Consider the following 24,649-nt stretch of genomic DNA (forward strand, 5'->3'; position numbering starts at 1 on the left):
CTGATGTCACATGGACTATTTTAATAATGTCCTTACTACATTTCTGTGCCTTAAACGTGTCAGTTGCATTGCTGTCTATGCAGGGTCAGAAAGCTCTCGGATTTCATCAAAAATATCCTAATTTGTGTTCTGAAGATGAACGAAGGTCTTGCAGGTTTTGAACAACATGAGAATGACTAATAGGGTTCCAGACATTTGCCTAACGATTTAGTTTTTTTTAACAAAGATTTTTAACTCAAACCGTTGCAGTCTGTCAGGCATATAATGGCTTTGAGAGTAAAAAATAGGTCTGTGGAAGAAAACTGAACAGTATTTATATCATTTTTTACCTCTGATCCTCAACAATGTCCAACTGTCCTGAGTGCGTTCACAATAGCCGGCATGTGACAAAGAGCAAATAACCACAATTTCAGTCGATCAGGCGCAAAAGTTGGGGGGTGGCAAAAAGTCAACACTCCCAGATGAGTTTGCGCTAGCAAATGTAAACTTTTAGTTTTTAATCAGTTGCAACAATCAGGATAAGCACAAGTAATTACCATTTTAACTGGCCATCATACAAATTATTAATATTTTTTACAAAACCAGTCTTTTTTTTAATATAGAACCTTAAAGTTGACAAACAGGATAATGCACACAGCCGTATTATGCCATTGTCCCATTTCATGTCATGTTTTTTTCTGCCACTGCAGAGGATGTGCTAAATTGGACTGTAGGCCAAAACCTTTTATAGGTTATATAAAACTAGAAATTGTAATGTGTAAGCATTAGGGCTGGGCGATTCTTTCGATTTTTTCAATTAATTCGAATTTACGTTTTAAGACGATTTAATTTTTTATTAAATCGAGGTATCGCGATTTTTTTAAAGGAACACTCCACTTTTTTTGGAAATAGGCTCATTCTCCAACTCCCCCCGAGTTAATAAATTGATTTTTACTGTTTTGAAATCCATTCAGCCGTTCTCCTGTTCTGGCGATATCACTTTTAGCATAGCTTAGCATAGATCATTGAATCCTATTAGACCAGTAGCATCACGTTCAAAAATGACCGAGTTTCGATATTTGTCCTATTTAATTCTTGACTCTTCTGTAGTTATATCGTGTACTAAGACCGATGGAGATGCAAAGCTGCGAGTTTCTAGGCTGATAAGATTAGGAACTACACTTCCATTCCGGCGTAATAGTCGAGGAAGTTTGCTGCCGTAATATGGCCGAAGCAGGCGGAGTATTATCAGAAATGAGTTCCCAGCTAGTTTAGCATTTGCACATGTGCTGCGTGGTATTACTGCTCCTGCTTCGGCCTTATTACAGCAGCAAACTTCCTTGACTATTACGCCGGAATGGGAGTGTAGTTCCTAATCTTATCAGCCTAGAAAATTGAAGCTTTGCACTCCCACCGGTCTAAGTACACGATATAACTACAGAAGAGTCAAGTTTTAAATAGGACTAGTATGGAAACTCGTTGGTCATTTTTGAACGTGATGCTACTGGTCTAATAGGATTCAATGATCTATGCTAAGCTATGCTAAAAGTGATATCGCCAGAACAGGAGAACGGCTGAATGGATTTCAAAATGGTAAAAATCAACTTATTAACTCGGGGGGAGTTGGAGAATGAGCCTATTTCCAAAAAAAGTGGAGTGTTCCTTTAATAAAAATATTAGATACATTGTAATTGCACCAATGGCAGAATAATTAAGAGGCGACCACATGATGGCGCGCCTAACTAACCGCTGTATTCAGAACGGAAAACAAATAACGCGTTCTGGTAAAATAACGCGAGTCAAGTGGACATGATTAGCTTGCTAGCAAGTTAGCCTGTTATATTACATACAATTTCACTTATCACATAAACTGAGTAGAGAGGTGATTGAAGACAATAGCGAATTATTTGCATATCAAGGCTCGAGTGCGACCAGCATATTTGTGTTTGCGAGTGGAGCTTCAAAGGTTTCTATGTGTTTTGCACATTGACTAATGTATCTCAAGTGTAGAGAGTGTAAATAAGAGACTGAATAGGCAGTAGCTTCGTTTATTATAATAGAGCTTTGTGATATTGCGAACTAAGATGAGTGACAGCTTTTAATCATTTTTAAGGGAGTTTGTAAACGAGATATTGATTTATTATAACAGTTAAATAAACAAGAAGTTATTATTAAGTGACTTACATTGTCTGACTATAACACTATTGCCTGATTTGCTCTATTTTGTCATCAAAAGTAGTGTGAAACAAGTCACAGCTGAGCCGCTGCGCATCTCCACTCAAACACAGCAGTGTTTCGTTTATGAATGAACGTGCGTTTTTAAACGAATCTAGTGAAATGATTCAATTTCCCGTTCATTAAGAGTCACTTGCTTTATTCTTGAATGAACCATCCGTTCAAACGAATCAAATGAATATGATTCAGTAATTAAATCAGTGTTTTACCACCACCTGCTGGCAGATCGTTTCAGTTATTTAAATCATTTAATATTTCTGTGTTCAAAATTGTATATTTTTGTATACGATATAAGTCCAAGAGAAAAGCATGGAAATATATATATTTTCCTCCCGTCTCATATTTATTTGTCTTACAAACATTTACTGTGTCTGGTATGATAAGAATGGGGTCTGGTGCACTGATGCAGTTGCAATGTATACTGCAAAATATATGGTGCCCATATATATTGTGGAAAAGCTGGGGTTTCTTTACATGCTAAAAGTAGTAGGGGGGAAAAAATCTATTTAAATCGTAAATCGGATTTTTTGTGAAAAAAATCAGGGATTTTATTTTTAGGCCATATCGCCCAGCCCTAGTAAGCATGCAAAAAATCCCCATGCGCAAGTGAATTGTTTCTCGAGGGTGCAAAAAAGTTTCTTGTGTGCATGCAGAAGTTTTTTAGGGGCTCGGTATGTTAATGAAAAAATAAATAAAAATATTTACAGAAAACTGCATTATACCAAATATAAAGCTACCTTTAAAGGAATAGTTCACTCAAAAATGAAAATTTGATGTTTATCTGCTTACCCCCAGGGCATCCAAGATGTAGGTGACTTTGTTTCTTCAGTAGAACACAAACAATGATTTTTTAACTCAAACCATTGCAGTCTGTCAGTTGTATAATGGCAGTCAATGGGATCCACGGATTTGAGAGTCACAAAAATATACACAGACAAAACCAAATTAAACCCTGTGGTTTGTAATGATACATTGAGGTCTTAAGACACTGAAACTGCAAGAAACTTAACAGTATTTATATTATTTTTTCATTCTGATCCACCACAAACTCATCTGGGAGTGTTGGCTTTTCACAGACTCCCAACTTTTGAGCCTGATCGACACAAGTTATGGTTGCTTGCTTTTCGTCACGCGCCGGCTGTTGTGAACACACTCAGGACAGTTGGACATTGTGGTGGATCAAAGGTGAAAAATTATATAAATACTGTTTGGTTTCTCGCAAAGACCAATTGTTTCATGTATTAAGACCTCAATGTATCATCACGAGCCACAGGGTTTAATTTAGTTTTGTCTGTATATGTTTTATTGATTATCAAAGCCGTGGATCCTATTGACTGCCATTATATGACTGACAGACTGCAACGGTTTGAGTTAAAATCTTTGTTTGTGTTCTATCAAAGAAAGAAAGTCACCTACATCTTGGATGCCCTATAGGGATAAGCAGATAAACATCAAATTTTCGTTTTTGGGTGAACTATCCCTTTAAGAAAGCAGATAATAGAGGCACCAGCATAAATAATGGTACCGTTGGATTGTTAGTTGATTGGATGGTTAGAACAGCTGATATTTACTATTAATCAGGGTACGCTGTGTAATACAGTGGGTTCTGGTGCTGCTGATGAATCATAAGCTGTGTTTAATGGTTCATATGCAGGAGCAGGCCTTGATCATAGAGGCTAAAGAAAATCAAACAGACACTTTGCTATGCCTTTATCCCACTGTTTGATCATCAAAAGCCTTGTGACCATAGATACCCTCTTTTGCCCTGGATACATCTCATTTCATTTCTTATGCAACATAGATTTTGTATTTGAAAAAACCAAGCTATTTTGCAAAGTAATAAGAAAGAATCTGAGCAAACAGTCCATTTTGACAGCATAATAGTGGGTTGACAAATCTTAGCCTGTGTGACCTTGTATTTTTCCTCACTGCTCTGCAGATAAGAACCAGTTTGTCCTTTCTTTCTTTTTTTTCAAATAAGAAGTTAGAAAGATTAAACTGGTGTGAAACCCTCCATCCCAACCCAAACATCTTTTGTGCTGTGTTTGTTATCTGAGATGTCACAGACCTTCTAGGTCAGAGTTTTCACTCATGTCCTTATCGTGCCACACGTGGGACTTATCTGTTAGCAAACTAGCCAACACAACAGCTTTGATGACATAAAATGAAGTGAGCTGCTTGCAGTATTGTCCATGATATGCTGTTATCACCTGCCTATCAAAGCCTATAAAATGATATTATCATTCGTTTCATATTAAGTCTTAGGCTTGGCTTAGATTCCAAAGAGCTGAAGGTCTTCCCACCTGCTGTTAAAGTCATGTAGAGTATTGCAGCACATGGTGTCCCACAGCCAGGGTTTTAAATTAACAACGCATATCAACTCACTAGCCAATTTGGTGGGTTATTATGATTCATGAGTAATGTCTTTTTATTTTGCATGCCACCGCTATCAGAGCCCTTCCCCTATGAAGATCTGTAAACTGTTTATACAGATTACGGATTAGATACCGATTTTCTGTGTGGTTTTAGACGTTACACAAGTGAGTTACACTCAAGTGTTCTTCACCGTAAATGTTGTGTTTACTATGGTAATGAAAGCACATGTGTTTCTCATAGGCTGTATTGTTCCACTGGACAGGACAGGAGTGTGTGCAGTAAGTTGTGTACATTGTATGCAACTAATTTACAGATATTGCAAGTGTAGTCAATAAATGACAATTGGCAAACTCACACAGTTGCAAGAAAGTTTAGTATGATGTTAGACCTTAGACCGTTTTACAGGGTGTTATGTAACTTGCCTGCAACTAAATGCGTGGACATGAAGTGAAATATGTCTGACATTAATGACAGTCCCTTCTGATCACTTTTTAGGTTTACACTTGTTAAATTTTTTAATGTTTGAAAGACTCTTGTGCTCAGCAAGGCTGCATTCTTTTTAATCAAAAGTAAAAACAGTAATATTTTGAAATATATTACAATTTAAAATGATTGTTTTTTGTTTTAATTAAATAAATTAATTTAATAAAAAAAAATCTAACAAAAAATCTATTTATTTGAAATCAAAAAATTTTCAGGATTCTTTGCTAAATAGAAATTAATTAAAAAAGGATGTTTTAAACTGATCAAAAGTGATGATAAAGACATTTATAATGTTACAAAAGATTTCTATTTCAGATAAACGCTGAACCTTCTATTCATCAAAGACACCTGAAAATTCTACTCACCTATTTTCAACATAATAGTAATAATAATAAATGTTTTCGAGCAGCAAATCAGAATATTAGAATGATTTCTGAAGGATCATGTGACTGGAGTAATGATGCTAAAAAAACAGCTTTGAAATCAAAGGAATAAATTACATTTAAAAAAGAAAACAGTTATTTTAAATAGTAAAAAATATTTCTAAATGTTACTGTTTTTGCTGGACTTTGGATCAAATAAATGCAGGCTTGGTGAGCAGAAGAGACTTCTTTAAAAAACTTAAAAAATCTTGCTGTTCAAAAACTTTTGACTGGTGGTGCATGACTCTAAAATTAATGACTCTAAATTTATCATATATGTTCATATAAGTTTACTGCTCATATTTTTGGACAGAGTAAAGCTACAGCATGTGATAATAGTGTTGCTTGCTATTTCAGCAGCATTGTCATCTCTGCATATATATTTTTTTTCATTAAATCATGTCTGACTCCTCTGGCCTAAACACACTTTTTGCATTCAGCATGTTTTTGTGAATAAGCTTGAACCATACAGAATATGGAATATATGTTAGAATAGTTGTTTATAAGCTGGTTAGAAAAGACAGGAAGCTCTAGAACCACAATATTGAATTAAAAAGAGATTTCTAAGTCACATGATTACTTATTGAATAAGCTGCGTTATGTCATTATGTCTCACAAGACCATTGCTTAGCTGTCAATAGGTTGTGTGATTGATAAACCGATGATTTTGCTTTTTGAGGTTATTTTTTGAATTAGACAACATAATGTAGTGCTTTAATCAAAGTAGTGATATTTCTATCTTTACAGCAGCAGTTCTAGAAATTGTACTGATACCACAATAGAAATATGCAACTGTGGCAACAGTGTGTTACACATACTAAAACAAATTAAGTTCACATGTATTTCATGGTTTGGTCAGTTACCCAGATGCGTGGCCATTTTGGAGATACTGGGATGTAAACAACAGCATGGATTGCATGGTTAATGTTCTGCTAATTTATGCTGTCTAAACCACAGAAAAATATGTGGAAGCCGCTAAACCATATAGAGAAGGACTTAGTAAGCAGGAAAGGGTGAAATAATTTGACTAAACTAGTTATTAGAGGTGGATACATACAAGCAGTATTAATTAAGATATTAGCCTAATATTTCACCTACCTGACCGGAAATGATAAGAACAAACATGAATGTTGTCAAGATTTTTGCCCTGGAAATCTTGGTTCAGTTTGGCCAACCACAAATGTCCTATGTTCCTCAGACAGTTTTTTTACACTCTTATCCTTGATTTGTTCAAACTTTTGGCAGTGTATAGTACTCCACATGTTTTTTTCCAGTCCGACCAATTAGTACAGCCCAAAACATGACAATTATTGGCCATTTTCAGCAGCAAAATAGTATTACCATTAATCAGGGTTTCCGCGGGGTCTTAAAAAGTCTAAAATTTAAAAATCAAAATTTTAGGCCTTAAAAAGTCTTAAATTCGCTGTTCTAGGTCTTAAATAATTTTACACAGGTCTTATTTTTCCGATGTCCATGTAACGCTACCTCTAATGCTCATTTAAATTCTCTTTCTGTTGTTTCCGTGGTGTTGTAGTTCTTTATTTCACTATTCCAAATATAATCAGCTTTCTGTTATTGGCGCGAGTCTCTCTCTGATTGTACCGCAGAAGTCAAATGGATTTAATTTTTTAGCTATGAGGAAGTGCAAGTTTAGCGATACTGGGCTTGGAAAAACTGAATGTAGGGCTTGACTAAGGCCAGTTGCTAACAACTGTAGATTTTTTTCTCCCTCTGTGGAAGTTACTGCGTCTTCAGACAGAATCGAAGTATTTATATAACATTTCTAATAAATATATTTATAAATCAATAAATGTATTTAAAACATTAATCTCACTTTTAATTTTGCAGTGTAAATTATGTAATCTCACTGCTAACAGACATTTAGAATTTATTGATAAATTCATAAAATAAATTTCAAAGGTACGCATACATTTCAAAAGTAAAAAAAAAAAAATCGCTTCAGAATTTTTTTTTTTACATCAGATATTTCTAGTGGTACTTTTATGGGGATATTTTGTGTGGAATAGTATCTGCTTATATGGAAAGTTCACTGTATATCGTAGTAATAAATTTAATTTATGACAGCCATGAAATTTTGTTTACTTTTTACATTAAACACATTAAGTATCACATATGCATGTAATATAATATCTATTTCCATTACAGGTTTAGGTCTTAAATTTCATATAAAGTGGTATTAAAAAGGTCTTAAAAAGTCTTAAATTTCACTTGTTCATATCTGCAGAAACCCTGATTAATGAGAAGTTTGTTTTTTAATAATTAATTACACTCAGATGTACATCACAATATGGAAGAAAAGATTTGTTGCTATTTCCATTTAATTGGGACTTTAACTTACTTTATTTATATATCTATAAATGTGCCAAAATGTTATTTAAGAATATATTGTGTCTTTTATGAGTTTTATGAATTGTGCACTGCAAATGTAAATGTTTCCTTGGATTTTCTCCTAAAAAGTCTTTTAATTTTTTTCATAGCAAGTCACCTGGAATTCTTCATGATGACCCAGTGTTTAACTCTCCACTGACCATTTACTGAGCATCCAGTGTGCTCCTCCCCACACCTCACGGCATCATGGGAGACACAGTCCAAATGCACTTTGGCACGGTGGATTATGTGATTTTCGTCGTGCTGCTAGTGGCCTCCGCAGGAATCGGCCTTTTCTACGCCTTCTCAGGGGGTCGTCAGAGGACCACACAGGAGTTCCTGCTGGCCGACCGCAGCATGCGATGCCTTCCCGTGTCTCTTTCGCTGCTGGCCACCTTTCAGTCAGCGGTGGCCATCCTGGGTGCCCCGTCTGAGGTTTACACACATGGCACACAATACTGGTTCCTGGGCTGCTCCTATTTCCTGGGCCTGCTTATCCCTGCGCACATTTTCATACCTGTCTTCTATCGGCTCCGCCTTAGCAGCGCGTATCAGGTAGCACTTTAGAAATTCACTGTATTTGTTTGTTTGAGAGACTAGAGTATGTGTCACCATTTGGGAATCGGAGTTGGTTCTCTGTAAATGAATCATATGAATTTTAAAGGAAAAATTCTGTTATTAATTCATCACACGTATGTCTAAACCTGTAAGACCTTTGTTCATCTTTGGAACACAAATTAAGATATTTTTGATGAAATCTGAGAGCTTTCTGACCCTGCATAGATAGCAACTGACACATTCAAGGCCGAGAAAGGTAGTAAAGAAGAAAATAGTCCATGTGACATCAGTGGTTCAACACTACATCACACTACATCGAAGACTGACATGGAAATTGTTGAATAAAGTCGTTTTGGTTTCTTTTCACACAGAAAGTATTCTTGTCTATTCTCTATCTTCATAAAATTAAGGTTAAACCACTGATGTCACATGGACTATTTTATTGATGTCCTTACTACCTTTCTGGGCCTTGAATGTGGTAGTTGTATTGGTCTCTTTGCAGAGTCAGAAAGCTCTCGGATTTCATCAAAAATATCTTAATTTTTGTTCCGAAGATGAACAAATCTCTTATTGGTTTGGAACAATATTTTAAGTATATTAATGACAGAGTTTTCATTTTTGGGTGAACTATCCCTTTAAGGATTTAGGGATCAAAATCAAGCATTTTAGAAATCAAAATATACTATTTTATTATAGTAAAAAAAGATGTTCAGTACCACTGTTTTTAGAAATTATTACATTTGTGACCCTGGACAACAAAACCAAATTGAGATGTATACATCTGAAAGCTGAATAAATATTTCCATTGATGTATGATTTGTAAGGATAGGATAATATTTGGCCCAGATACAACTATTTGAAAATCTGGAATCTGAGGGTGCAAAAAAGCTAAATATTGAGAAAATCACCTTTAAAGTTGTCTAAATTAAGTTCTTAGCAATGCCTATTACTGATGAAAAATTATGTTTTGATTTTATTTACAGTAGGAAACTTATAAAATATCTTCATGGAACATGATCTTTACTTAATATCCTAATGATTTTTGGCATAGAAGAAAAGTCGATAATTTTGACTCATACAATGTATTGTTGGCTATTGCTCCAAATATACCCTTGCTACTTACAACTGGTTTTGTGGTCCAGGGTCACATTTGATCAATTTAATATACCCTTGATGAATCCATCTCTATCCATTTAGACAACTGAACATACTTTTGTAATATTTGTAATTGTACACTGTTTCTGTTTGTATTCAATTCTTGTCTTCTTTTTTCTCTTCATAGTATCTGGAGCTTCGTTTCAGTAAAAGTGTTCGGATATGTGGCACTCTGACCTTCATCTTTCAGATGGTGAGTTGTGTTTAGCACCTGAACGTGTGCAATAGGATATTAAAACCTTTAGGAGTATAATCTAATAATCTAAAGTAATATTGTCTTTTACTCCAGTTTTGTTAGGCACAAAGACACCCTGTTGTCAGTATACAAACGTGATCTTTCACCTACAAACTTATTCTGACCCCCCACTGATATGGACAATATTTTACTCAGCTTTGTTGAACTAAAGTGTAATGATTCTCAAAACTATCAGTTACTAGGCATGGGGAAGTTCAGAGAAACAAGTTACTATGTCCTAAAACAATCATGTTTGCTTGCAGAAAAGCATTTCAGCTGTTTTATCTGTCTGTTTATGTTTTTTTTTTATGCAGGTGATCTATATGGGAGTTGTTCTGTATGCTCCAGCACTTGCACTTAATGCAGGTATTTGAGACTATTGAACACTGATGTATATCAGATCAGCAGTTCCATATTTTTCCTCTTGTAAATGTTTGTTTGAATGTGTTTGTGATCACAGTAACAGGTTTTGACCTTTGGGGGGCAGTGCTGGCTATGGGACTGGTGTGCACGCTTTATACAGCATTGGTAAGTTAGAGACATACATCATTTTATAAATGTATAGGGTCAGCAAAACAATGAATGTTTCAGTTTAAAAAAAAAATCATTACTTTTAATCAGCAGGGATGCATTTAATTAATCATAAGTGACAGAAAAGAGATTTAGGATGTTATGGAATATTTCTGTTTTTGATTTTTGATTAAATGAATATAGACTATGTGAGCATTTTTTTTTAACTTTAAAGGGTTAGTTCACTCAAAAATGAAAGTTCTGTCATTAATTACTCATCCTCATGTCGTTCCAAACCCGTAAGACATAAATTTATCTTCAGAACACAAATTAAGATATTTTTGACCCTAACCCTGCATAGACAGCAATGCAACTGACACGTTTAAGCCTCAGAAAGGTAGTAAGGACATCATTAAAATAGTTCATGTGACATCAGTGGTTCAATTGTAATTTTATGACACTACAAGAATACTTTTTGTGCACAAAGAAAACAAAAATAACTTAAAAAAAAGTATCTTCTTCTCTTCTGTGTCTGTGGGTGAACTGTCCCTTAAAAAATGCATAATGTACATATTGATAATAACACACCTGTTCCTCTTTTCTCCTCTCTGCTCCAGGGTGGTTTGAAAGCGGTGATCTGGACAGATGTGTTCCAGACAGTCGTGATGTTTGCGGGGCAGCTGGCAGTGATTATAGTGGGCACCCATCAGGCAGGTGGCATCGCTGAAGTATGGAGAAAAGCACAAAACGGTAGCCGTATCTCAGGCCTGGAGTAAGTGATGTGATTTTAAATCATTTTGTATCATATATCTAAACGGTTCCTTTAAGATTATCTACCCAACACTGTTCCAAATACCAGAACTGTAATTGAAACCCACATTCTTTGTTTTGTGGTCCCCATGGCAGCCTGAACCCTGACCCTTTAGAGAGACACACATTCTGGACTCTGGGAGTAGGGGGCGTTTTTCTCATGCTGGCCCTGTATGGAGTAAATCAGGCTCAGGTCCAGAGATACCTCAGCTCCCGCTCAGAAAAAGAGGCCATCATGTAAGAAAACACTCTTCTGCTCTTCTGCACTCTGGTTAAGTCAATAGAATCTGAAACTGTGAAGTTGTTTTATGCAACCTTTCTACATAAAACAAAGGATTACTCCACTTCCAAAATAAAGAGTTCCTGATAATTTACTCACCCCCATGTCTTTCTTTCTTCAGTCGCAAAAAAGTTTTTTTTAGGAAAACTTTCCAGGATTTTTCTCAATATAGTGGACTTCAATGGTGCTCAACGGTTTGAAGATAAAAAATGCAGTTTCACTGCAACTTCAAAGGGCTCTAAACGATCCCAGCAGAGGAATACGGTCCTTATCTAGTGTATGATTGGTTATTGTCTAAAAAAATTACAATTTCTATACTTTTTAAGCTCAAATGGTCCTCTTGCCTAGCTCTGCGTTGCGCATGCGTACTCTGTGCATTTGCATTCAAGACAGTTTGGGTGTGTCGAAAAACTCCCATCTCATTTTCTCCTCCAACTTCAAAAATTCATCCTACATCGCTGCAGAAGTACCGAACCAGTGTTTACAAAGGGATTGTGCAAAGAAGGTCAAACGCCCTTTAAAAAAAGGTACGACAGCGATGTAGGGCGATTTTGAAGTTGGAGGAGAAAATGAGATGGAGTTTTTTAAAATACACTAACTGTATTAAAACAGAGTGCACAAAGTACAGTCGTGGCCAAAAGTTTTGAGAATTACATAAATATTGGAAATTGGAAAAGTTGCTGCTTAAGTTTTTATAATAGCAATTTGCATATACTCCAGAATGTTATGAAGAGTGATCAGATGAACTGCATAGTCCTTCTTTGCCATGAAAATTAACTTAATCCCGAAAAAAAAACTTTCCACTGCATTTCATTGCTGTCATTAAAGGACCTGCTGAGATCATTTCAGTAATCGTCTTGTTAACTCAGGTGAGAATGTTGACGAGCACAAGGCTGGAGATCATTATGTCAGGCTGATTGGGTTAGAATGGCAGACTTGACATGTTAAAAGGAGGGTGATGCTTGAAATCATTGTTCTTCCATTGTTAACCATGGTGACCTGCAAAGAAATGCGTGCATCCATCATTGCGTTGCATAAAAATGGCTTCACAGGCAAGGATATTGTGGCTACTAAGATTGCACCTAAATCAACAATTTATAGGATCATCAAGAACTTCAAGGAAAGAGGTTCAATTCTTGTTAAGAAGGCTTCAGGGCGCCCAAGAACGTCCAGCAAGCGCCAGGATCGTCTCCTAAAGAGGATTCAGCTGCGGGATCGGAGTGCCACCAGTGCAGAGCTTGCTCAGGAATGGCAGCAGGCAGGTGTGAGCGCATCTGCACGTACAGTGAGGCCAAGACTTTTGGAAGATGGCCAGGTGTCCAGAAGGGCAGCAAAGAAGCCACTTCTCTCCAAAAACAAAAACATCAGGGACAGATTGATCTTCTGCAAAAAGTATGGCGAATGGACTGCTGAGGACTGGGGCAAAGTCATATTCTCCGATGAAGCCTCTTTCCGATTGTTTGGGGCATCTGGAAAAAGGCTTGTCCGGAGAAGAAAAGGTGAGCGCTACCATCAGTCCTGTGTCATGCCAACAGTAAAGCATCCTGAGTAGGCATGGGCCGGTATAAGATTCTGACGGTATGATAACCTTGGATAAAAATATCACGGTTTCACGGTATTACGGTATTGTAATCACTGCTCTACAATGTTACATTTAAATGTCTGGGTAAAAAAACAACCTTTTTTTCCCCAAACGGATTACAGTATATTTTATTTTAGGAAACATATAGAACATTTTGTAACATGGAACAGAAGGCAAAATAATTAAAATAAATAATTGAATCTTTTTAATTAAATTAAATTGCAGTCACTTGTGTTAAAGGTGCCCCGTGTAATATTTAAGATGATCTCTAGACAGTGGTGCAATAACTATGTTTTCAGGGGTGCATAAAGACCTTAATTAACCATTATGTTTTTATTAACATAGAATCAGCTTGCGAAAAAAACACTGACACAATGATGAACAAGCAATATTCACAATAACATAGTTTTATTGAATGATAAAGTTAATATAATTCCTTAAATTACATTTTAAAAGAAATCTCACTATTCGTTGCTGTCAAAGGTGAGATTTAAATCCTGTATCGGCTTCCGTAGTTCTGTAAAGGGAGGGGTGAGCGGTACTCTGCTGCAATTCACAATCTCGCCGCTAGATGCCACAAAACCTACACACTGCACCTTTAACCAGTCCCTCCAGGATTTCACGATTTGTTTTTGTGATTTTTGCGATGAAAATTATAAATTTTGTGGTGGCAAGTCCTAGAAATTTGCGAAAAATTTTGCGATTTATTTAATTATTTAATTTATTTATTAATAATTAGGACATCACATTTACCATATTAGGTATTATGTTAGAGGCTCAATTATCATACATAACACAAATCAAACATAAAATTTGTTTATTCTGATACATTTGAACTTTTAAAATAACCTATGGGCAATATTCTTATGTGACCTTAGTAAACATTAACAGCAGGTGTAGAAATTTATACTGTACATAGCCTACTTCATTTCAGTCGCATCTCAGGTACTCTTTACATTTTGGTAGCCCAAAAATTAATTGAACTAGCCCAAATAAAAAAGCTTTTTAATTTTTTTTTTAAATATAGAAATTCAAACAGGAGTCTAAATGTCAATCAAATATGTTTTCAATACACAAATATAAACAAATATCAAGGAAGAAATTTTATTTCACTCTTTAGTGTATCTGCAGAATTTTTAAATATCAATTTAAAGCAATGTATGATCCTTTTTAAGAGCTGCACAAGTAAAATGAACAGAATGAGTGGGGTTGGACAATGTAAGGTAGAATTTTAGGTCATAAAATGACATGATTTATAATTCAGATACAGATTCACACAAAAACAATATCTTATACAATGGCATTTCAGCCTTTATACCATTAAAAGGGATAAATAAAGTATATAATTTATCATATTTATTTAAAACATAAATATTACTGTCTTAATTGTTTAGATTTTTTAGAAGGCACATTAAAAACCCTATGTGTTTGCTGCATAAAAATAAACAGCTGAAAAATGTATTGGAAAAAATTCTAAAAAATTAAAATTAAAATTCTGTCACAAGGGGGCGCTTTAGGAGCGCTGAAATATTATCGTTTCCCTAGTAACGGCTGTATACAAATCAGCTTTAACGCTGTTTTATCAGCATGAAATGAAAATGCCAACGACACGTTTCTGAGGACAGTCGGTTCTACTCGGATACATTCATTTAAAGACATCAGTGCTGCGTTTTGACTTTGAAATGTGCAGGGCTCATATTTATTCAATGACATCATTGCCTTTAGATTCGTCTTTCCGTCCCTAGCTTTTAAAATTATAATTAAGACTTTTCTTATACTATTTAACAAATTCAAAACTTTTATGGCGTTCCATTTGCAACAACAGAAGCCCTCTACTTTACGATAGCGGGTCGGCAGGCCAGTGAAACATTTTGGTAGCTCGACTGAAAAACACAATAGCCCACGGGACATCGATCTTGCAAGCCCTGCAGACAGACAGCTCACAGACATCACGTGAGCAGCGTCTTTATCAACATGATATATATATATATATATATATATATATATATATATATATATATATATATATATATATATATATATATATATATATATAAATATATATATAAAAAAAATTTTTATTGAAATATTTGAATAACCATTTTTTGCGATTATTTTGCGGTTAAATGACAAATTATGCAGGATCGCAAAAAAATGCGACATTTTGTTGATTTTGCATTAAATTCAGCGATCGCAGAATCGCGAAAAACTGGAGGGACTGTTTAACGTGACAGAAGGCTTAAAAGCAAAGACGTGATTTCACTTTAGCTTAATTGTTGTGCTAAAGTTCACAGAAACGTAAAATTAGAACATATAGTCTGCTATTCCCCACTCTGTGTTGTGGGGGTTCACCTCCTTTGGCCGTCCTGAACTTATATTACTGCTGAATCTCACTGACTGTGGATCACGTGCACAAACACAGACACGCGCTTGAGCACTAACCGGTGGGGGAGGGGCTGCATTGTTTTCTCTGCAGGGACGCACACACACAACCTAGTAGGGAGTCCTGCGCTTTCACTTTGACACAGAAAATGCGCATATCGTAGGAACGGTATAACTTTTTTTGTTTCCGGTTTTGAAACCGTGACTTTTTCAAACCGCGGTAAACCTTGAAACCGGTTATCATCCCATGCCTAATCCTGAGACCATTCATGTGTGGGGTTGCTTCTCACCCAAGGGAGTGGGCTCACTCACAATTTTGCCCAAAAACACAGCCATGAATAAAGAATGGTACCAAAACACCCTCCAACAGCAACTTCTTCCAACAATCCAACAACAGTTTGGTGAAGAGCAATGCATTTTCCAGCACGATGGAGCACCGTGCCATAAGGCAAAAGTGATAACTAAGTGGCTCGGGGACCAAAACGTTGAAATTTTGGGTCCATGGCCTGGAAACTCCCCAGATCTTAATCCCATTGAGAACTTGTGGTCAATCCTCAAGAGGCGGGTGGACAAACAAAACCCCACTAATTCTGACAAACTCCAAGAAGTGATTATGAAAGAATGGGTTGCTATCAGTCAGGATTTGGCCAGGAAGTTGATTGAGAGCATGCCCAGTCAAATTGCAGAGGTCCTGAAAAAGAAGGGCCAACACTGCAAATACTGACTCTTTGCATAAATGTCATGTAATTGTCGATAAAAGCCTTTGAAACGTATGAAGTGCTTGTAATTATATTTCAGTACATCACAGAAACAACTGAAACAAAGATCTAAAAGCAGTTTAGCAGCAAACTTTGTGAAAACTAATATTTGTGTCAATCTCAAAACTTTTGGCCACGACTGTACGTATGCACTTTGAAGCTGCATTGAAACTGCAGTCTGGACCTTTCAACCCGTTGGCCACCATTGAAGTCCACTATATGAAGAAAAATCCTGGAATGTTTACCTCAAATTTTCTTTGCGACTGAAGAAAGATATGCATCAATATCCTGGATGACATGGGGGTAAAGAAATTATCAGGAATTTTTTATTCTGGAATTTTTATTCTGGTTTCAGAGCAGCCGATTGACATCTTGTATTATTAGTTGTATTTTGGTGGATAATATTTGTTTAATATTTGTGGCCAGTACATTTTGAAGTGTTTTCTGGGGTGTTTTCCAGGTCCTGTTATGCAGTGTTCCCATGTCAGCAGATTGTACTCACAATGGGCTGTTTAATGGGTCTGGTTATGTACGCTCGATATGGGGAAGAGAGCCCGCTGGATCAGGGCTACGTCAAAAGTAATGACCAGGTCAGATACAAAAAAATATACAATTTTTGATAGAAATAAATACTTGTATTCAGCATGGATATAATAAAATTGATCAAAATTGACAGTGAAGACATTTATAATGTGACGGTTTCAAATAAATGCACAGCATTTTAGAACTTTTGATCTTTCATTTTAGAAGCTTATGATCTTTTGATTTCATCACTGAATAATGAAAAAATCTTTGATATTTTTACATTAATAATGTAATCAATGTTGTATTTATTAATGCCAAGTATAAATCTCATCAAGTTAGTGTTTTTAAGCATTTAATATTTATTCCAAAATATTAACTCAAAGCAGTAACAATTTAAACAATATATTGTATTTGTGAACTTATGTTCAGCTATTCTTTTTAATAGATAACTTCTAACTAATTTTGAATTTTTCAAATCATCAGTCATCAAAGCTCAGTAAATATTGGTCACAGACACAGAGATTTAATTTACCTTTCACCAAGCTGATTAATCACTAAAAACTCCCACGGATCATGTTTTCAGGCCATTTCAAGTTTATTTTGACATAAAGTGGTTATATCTAAGTGTGTGAGTTGTTTACTTACTTTTTTTGAATTTCATTCCATTCCATTAACAACAATATATTGTTCATTCAGACTTCATTTAGATTTATCGCATGAATCAATCATAGCCGATCATAACCAGTCATATCCAATTATATCAGGATGGAGGCATTGCCTCCTCTCATGTGACTTTCCCCCATTCATTCTCAATTACCCCCCACCAAACTCACCACACACTTTAGGAGGTCTGTTAAAACTCAGTGGGCTCAGGGGAGGCGAGAGAGACTATTTTTTGTACTACGAATTTTTCTCATCCAACATTTTGAGGAGGCATTGCCTCCCTTGCCTCCTCAGTGGAAACACCATTACTGAGGTTCTTGTGTGTGAAAGTCACTCTCTATATCTCTCTCCATCTGCAGATGGTGCTGTATTTTGTAATGGATGTGTTGCAAGACCTTCCTGGTTTACCAGGACTGTTTGTTGCCTGCCTGTTTAGTGGAGCTCTCAGGTATCACCAGATTTTGTGATGACAATTTCTCCTAATACAATTTTTTTTAAGATTCTTTCTTTAAATGGTGTCCAATTTTTCTTACAGCACAATCTCATCTGCCTTCAACTCCCTGGCAACGGTTACCATGGAGGACCTGATCAAACCTCACGTATCACCCATGACAGAGGCCCGTGCCACCATCTTATCGAAAGCGTTAGGTAAGCTAAATTTCAGTAACTGTCTAAAAGTGGTCCATCTGCACCCCTTATAATGTTCTCGTTTGACACCCCTTTTTGTCATTAAATTTCCCCACAGCACTTGCCTATGGTCTTGTGTGTCTGGCTATGGCGTACGTCGCCTCCTTAATGGGCTCTGTGCTGCAGGTGAGGTCCATGATTATCTATCATGGAAATAATGAAGTAAATAGAAATAAATACGAAGTGTAATATAGTGTAATATATTCATACAGTTAACAGTAATCTATATGTTTATTTTCTGTTTTGTTTAACACCATTAGGCAGCACTCAGTATATTTGGGATGGTGGGAGGACCGCTTCTTGGCCTTTTCTGTCTCGGGATGTTTTTCCCTTGGGCTAATTCCACTGTAAGTCAAACAAAGCATCCACCTACAGTGGTGGCCAAAATTATTAGAACACTAGTATTTTCAGCAGCTAAAATGGTTTTAAGTCATTTTTTTCTATCTTTTGCTGTAGTGTGTCAGTAGGAAATATCAGTTTACATTTCTAAACATTCATTTTGCCATTAACTATAATAATCCAGTGAGGTTTTTGTTTGCACAAGGAGTCTGACAACAGCCAGTGCTCCACACTGATCTCATCTCATCATCATCCAGTCTGTCTGGAATGAAACAGAACAAACTAAATCCAGAAGAACTGTAGTAATGTCTCTAAGATGCTTCAAGAAACCTACCTGCAAAGCTACAGAACTATTAAAAGTTTTAAGCACTTTTGTAAAAATGCGGTAATGGAAATGTAAACTGAAATTTCCCAATGACACACTACAGAAAAAGATAGAAATAAGTGACTTAAAACCATTTTTAGCTGGTGAAAATACTAGTGTTCTAATAATTTTGGCCAACATTGTATATACACAACTGTTTAGGGTTGGTAAGAAGTCTCTTATGCTCATCAAGGCTGCTTTTTTTGATCAAAATACAGTAAATATCAGAAATACAATAGTATTATGAAATATTATTAATTAAATATCACACTTTTGGTCAGTTTAGTTCATGCCTGCTGATTAAAACTATTAGTGTTTTTAAAAGAAATCTTAATGACCCCAAATTTTTCAACAGTTTTATACATTTTCTAAATTTAGTATCTTGTCACTAATGCATTCAGTGGAATTCGGTGGATGATTTATTGGTATGATTAGATTTCATGGACTGAGTGTGTTTTCAGGGTGCTCTGGCTGGGCTGGCATCAGGGCTGGTCATGGCTTTCTGGATCGGCATCGGCAGCTTTGTTTCACATACGTCTGCATCTGCATCACCTGTGATAAATGCCACCGTCATACCTGATGTAGGAAACATGACAACAGCTATCATGACAACGCTCATCACACCTAAACCCAGGTTCATATTTTTAATGTAGTAATGTTGCTCAGGAAATTCCTGTTCTATAATGCTTGATTACATTGGACCAATCGGAAATTGATTATTTTAGCTTCTGTGGCCAATTGCATAAACTGCATAAAACTACATAAATCATTCATAGAGTAAATGTATCAAAATAAATGTAATATACCTATTACATCTAATAATTCATTGTATCTGTTTGTTTTCTTAGGCCTTCTGGAGTTCAGGCTCTGTATTCTTTGTCATACATGTGGTACAGTGCTCATAATTCTGCCACGGTTGTGCTGGTGGGACTAGTGGTCAGCTTTCTCACAGGTAAAGTGTATTTCTAAACACATCAAACACTCTAATCGTCTAATCATAATGTAGGTCTATTTATGAGTCTTTAAAGAAGTTTAAAGTTTTGTTTTAATACTGATAAATTTGCCTTTATCGATTTGGCTTTGTCTGTTGTTTAATCTGTGAAATCCCTTTAAGATAAGGTTAGAGTTTATTGTCCAAGATTGCACAAGGAAATCATCTTAGTTGTTCAGATGTTTTGCAGTCCGCAAAGGGGGTGCTACTGGGTCTGCATAAAATGTCAGAGAAATGGACAAGCAAAATGTATTTTAAAAGAATGAAATAAAAAATATACACTGCTGTTTAAAAGTTTGGTATCAGTACATTTTTAATTATGCTCATTAAGGCTGCATATACTTGATTTAAAATACAGAAAAACTGTAATATTGTAAAATAATATTACAGTTTAAAATAACGTTTTTCTATTTTAATATATTTTAAAATATAATTTATTTCTGTGATGCAAAGCTAAATTTTCATCAGCCATTACTCCAGCGTTCAATGTCATATGATCCTTCAGAAATCATTCTAATATGCTGATTTATTACTATTATTTATCAGTGTTGGAAACAGTTGTGCTGCTTAATATTTTTTTTATTTTTTGGAACCTGTGATTCTTTTTTTCAGGATTCTTTGATGAATAAAAAGTTAAAAGGAACAGCATTTATTCAAAATAGAAATCTTTTCTAACAATTGAGGTTTTGCTATTTATTACTTTTTATCAATTTAACACATCCTTGCTGAATAAAAGTATTAATTTCTTTCCAAAAAATAAAAAAGAGCACACATTTTTAAATGGTAGTTTATATTGTTACAAAATATTTCTACATTGATAATAAATCATCATATTAGAATGATTTCTAAAGGATCATGTGACACTGAAGACTGGAGTAATGATGTTGAAAATTCCGCTTTGATCACAGGAGTAAATAACATTTTAAAATATATATACGTAGAAAACATTTATTTTACATTGAAATAAAATTTTTGTATTTTTGATTAAGTAAATGCAGCCTTGATGAGGATAAAAAAACATTAAAAATCGTACTGATCCTAAACTTTTGAGTTTTGTGGAAAATCTAGTTGAATCAAGTTGCTTTGGAATAATAAAATAAAAGTGCTATACAAATACATTTATACTATATAGTTTAGTAACAGCTTTATGTAAGTGCATTAAAAAAATTAAAAATCTCTGGTTTAGGTTATACAATGATATTATTAGCAACTTTATTGTAGTGTTATTAATATACCATTACAGTATTGTTATTTTTAATGATTTTTTTACACATATTATTCACTTTTATTTCAAAGGTGCCACAGAATGCATTGAAACAATATTTTAAATTGTTCTCTGATATCTACATAGAAGGTATATGGCATAGGAAAGGGCAAAAAATCTCCAGAAACGGCTTTACAAGTCCATTTACAACCCTAGGATTTGTCCCTAGAATGAAATGCTCTGCTCTGATTGGCTGTCTCACAGAGCGTCTCGCTCACACAGCTTTAAGGAAACACATGGAGGAAATGTATATTTAATTACGGCTGCTTTATTTATTTAACTCTAGCCGCTTTTAATATGCGGTTTGTTGAATCTGTCGTTTTGAATCCGCGTCGTTTTACTCTCACTACTGTGATCGCATGTGCTTTGCGTAACCTTATACTGCAGCGGAGTAGTATAACAAGAAGGACTTACCACACAAGTGTTGATGCTTTAGTGATGCTCAGGATCTGTAAATCATTGGCCATCATCAGTGCACTCATCTCTCTGTTTATGTGGAAAGTAAAATCTTATGTGCAGGCTACCGCTAGCATTAAGCTAACCATGTCCCTTCAGTGGCTCGCCTTGTTTTACTGATGTACTGACGTTACTGATGATTGGGCGATGCAAATGTTGGGGGCGTAACTATTAACGATCGCGACTGTTGCGTAATAGTCGGTGTTATGTTGGAATTGACTTATTTTTCGGTGGTCTTTTGCAAATACCAAAATTATATAAGAAGGAGGAAATGGTGGTGTTTGAGACTCATGGTATGTCATGTCCATGTACTGAACTGTTATTATTCAACTATGCCAAGCTGAACACAGTTTTCCATTCTATGGCACCTTTAATATACACTTTAGTCACATTTTGTCAATTTTATTTGATTATATGCCAATGTAGTTTTAATTTTATTCCAATTTTACACCAAGGCACCATTTCTAATTTCAGTTATTTCAGTTTTTTATTACCAAAAGCTATTTTTAATATATGTTAATATTTAAATATTAGTTAACAATAACAACATTATTATAGTATATAAATTTTGTGCTTTGTATTCACAAAGGGCCCTCGAAGGAGAAAGACTTAAACCCAGGTACGGTTTACCCTGTACTTGGCAATTTGCTTTTCTTTCTGCCCGAACGCTACAAGGAGAAACTCTGCTGTGTTACTCCACTAGAAGACAAGGTAACTCACTTAAATGCTCAGCTGAGCTTCATTTACCAATCAAAAGCCACTTTCAAATTATGAATTCTTATGTATGTCTGTGCCTATGCTATAGTCCAAAGGCCTGGACCATCAGCCTTACCAGATGGCCCAGAAAGAGAGCAACGGTGTTGCCTGCACTAAAGAGGAAGACAAGCTCAGGGAAGACGAAGACAAACAGATAACCGCCCAACCTACTTGCGACCTGGCCCATACGGTATTGGAAACAGCCTTGTGAAATGTCCTAAAGGGTCTTAGTTTCCAACAGGCTCTAGAAAGAAAATGTCAGTTGCGATGCCAAAACAGTCCACAAGTTGTGGTTTGTATTGTGGGCCCTTTGCAATATTGATACGCTGTGCCCACAACTGCCAATGATGGAGGCAGGGGTTGTCTTGTTTATATGTGATACTCTATGATGTCAGTGGTCTGTCATAAAAATTGTATTATGTTTAGATCTTGAATGAATCAAGACTCAAGTGATCTGCTAAATCTTTTAGTTTACATGTCCTAAATTGAATCTCAAGAATACTTAGTTGAGGGTCAGGTTTAAAATGGATGGTTTATCACCAGAAAGACCACAGTTTGCACAAATCAAATCTGTAGTTGATCAATGTCAGTGCCATTCGAGTTTTGGGGTTTTTCTTCTCCCAAAGATTATGTGTCATCCAAAGCTCACTACATTAGCCTTTCCATTCTGTTTGCCTTGAAAGCACTACTGTCGATGTGTTCGTTCCCTAAACTGAGTTAAAAGTTTACAGCGAATGAAGAATTGCTAATATTGCAAATGTAAATGTAGTAAACTTTTAGCTTGACCATGAAAAGACCATCTGCAATGAAGAAGTCTCATCTAATCTAAATCTAATCTAGTTCCCTCATTGAAGCCCATTGTTTGTGACAAGTGCCTCCTCATATGAATGTATGATTTAGTTTTGTGACTGGATCGTTGCTTTAGTTTGCCATTTCGTCGTCCCAAATGAAGCATTGATAGGGCCATTTTTTTCTCATGATGCTTTGCATTGTGAGAACCTGGCTAATTATACTTTAACATCTCAAAAAAAGGTTAAAATTTGCCTAGATTAAATATTACAGTTGAGGTCAAAAGTTTACACCCCCCCCCCCCCTTTCAGAATCTGCAAAATGCTCATTTATTTTACCAAAATAAGAGGGATCATACAAAAAGCAAGTTACTGTTTATTTAGTACTGACCTGAATAAGATATTTCACATAAAATATGTTTACATATAGCTGAATTTATAAAAATGACCCTGTTCAAAAGTTTACATCCCCTCGGTTCTTAAGATTATGTTCTTACATGATTGATCCACAGCTTTTAATGCATTGTTTTCTTTCTGGAGCATCAGTGAGCGCTTGAACTTTCTGTAATAGTTGTCCTAAGTGTGAAAAAATGGATCTCAAAATCGTGCAGTGAAGTCATTGCTGGAAATGGTTCAAATACACAAAAATGCTGGAAAACCAAAGAATTTGAGGGAACTGAAGACTTTTCTGTAGAACTGCGGACAGTAACTGTTCAGGACAAACAAAGCACTCATGAACAACTATCACTAAACAAAAAAATACAGCTGTGGATCATCAGATAAACATATTTTATGTCAGATATCCTATTCAGGTCAGTACTAAATTAACAGTAACACGCATTTTGTATAATCCATTTTATTTTGGCCAAATAATTATCATTTTCCAGATTCTGAACGGGGGATGTAAACTTTTGACCTTAACTGTATGTTGGTATGGATTATTGTTTAGCAAACGGTCATGTTAGAAATGTTCTTCATGATGTAGACAAGTTCTTTAAATGTTATAAAAGCCTGTTCAAATATTCGATCTTAGATACTGAAGTAACGATACTTGTTATAGTATCATGACTAACTGCTTAGAATTGAAACCTCAGTGCGAGTTACTAATCGTAATTCTCAGTATTAGCATATGGATTGATTTGGTTGCACTCGTTTTCTCGTAGTTTGATTCATTTTTTGATGTTATAGTGACATTTTCTGTGCTGTGCTTTGCTGTCTAGTTCAAATTCAGACCTCAGTTTAAGCCATACCGTTTGTAGTCGCTGTAGGATTCCTAGGTCCTTGTGTTGTGCCTATGACTGAAATGAAAGCTTTCTCTAAACCTGTCACAATCTCAAAAGCACAGGCAGTCGGTTATATTATATATATTATATTCAGGTAATGCGCTCTGGGTCAACAGTTTGTTGAAGTCTCACATCCATTGGTGTTTTTTTGTTTGTTTGGGTTCTTTATTGTTGTGCATCATCTTGGTGTGCTGACAGGTTTCAGTTTAACATTCGTCTTTCAAAGAATCATCCCATGTTGAATCATTTTTGTCATGTGTGGAAGAAGTTGGTTCACACAGAATGTGTTTTTGCATTCCACTTAGCTGTTTTTTTTTTCAATTATTTTCCAAAGTAAACGCACTGTAAACACAACACATCTCGCTGCTTTGCAGCATTTC

General features: G+C 35.6%; 1 protein-coding gene across 1 annotated transcript; it reads left to right on the forward strand.

Moving 5' to 3' along the window:
• Positions 1 to 7,997: 7,997 nt before the first annotated feature.
• On the forward strand, positions 7,998 to 24,493 carry LOC141340703 (sodium-dependent multivitamin transporter-like). Its single transcript, XM_073845780.1, has 15 exons — positions 7,998 to 8,438; positions 9,724 to 9,789; positions 10,146 to 10,197; positions 10,292 to 10,359; positions 10,959 to 11,113; positions 11,248 to 11,388; positions 16,614 to 16,743; positions 17,701 to 17,789; positions 17,877 to 17,989; positions 18,087 to 18,154; positions 18,289 to 18,375; positions 19,193 to 19,365; positions 19,580 to 19,683; positions 22,032 to 22,153; positions 22,248 to 24,493. Exons 1-15 carry the CDS (start codon positions 8,091 to 8,093, stop codon positions 22,407 to 22,409), a joined length of 1,878 nt encoding a protein of 625 aa, XP_073701881.1. The 5' UTR covers positions 7,998 to 8,090; the 3' UTR covers positions 22,410 to 24,493.
• The last annotated feature ends 156 nt before the right edge of the window (positions 24,494 to 24,649 follow it).

This window comes from Garra rufa, chromosome 8, assembly GCF_049309525.1.
Source record: "Garra rufa chromosome 8, GarRuf1.0, whole genome shotgun sequence".
Lineage (NCBI taxonomy): Eukaryota > Metazoa > Chordata > Actinopteri > Cypriniformes > Cyprinidae > Garra > Garra rufa.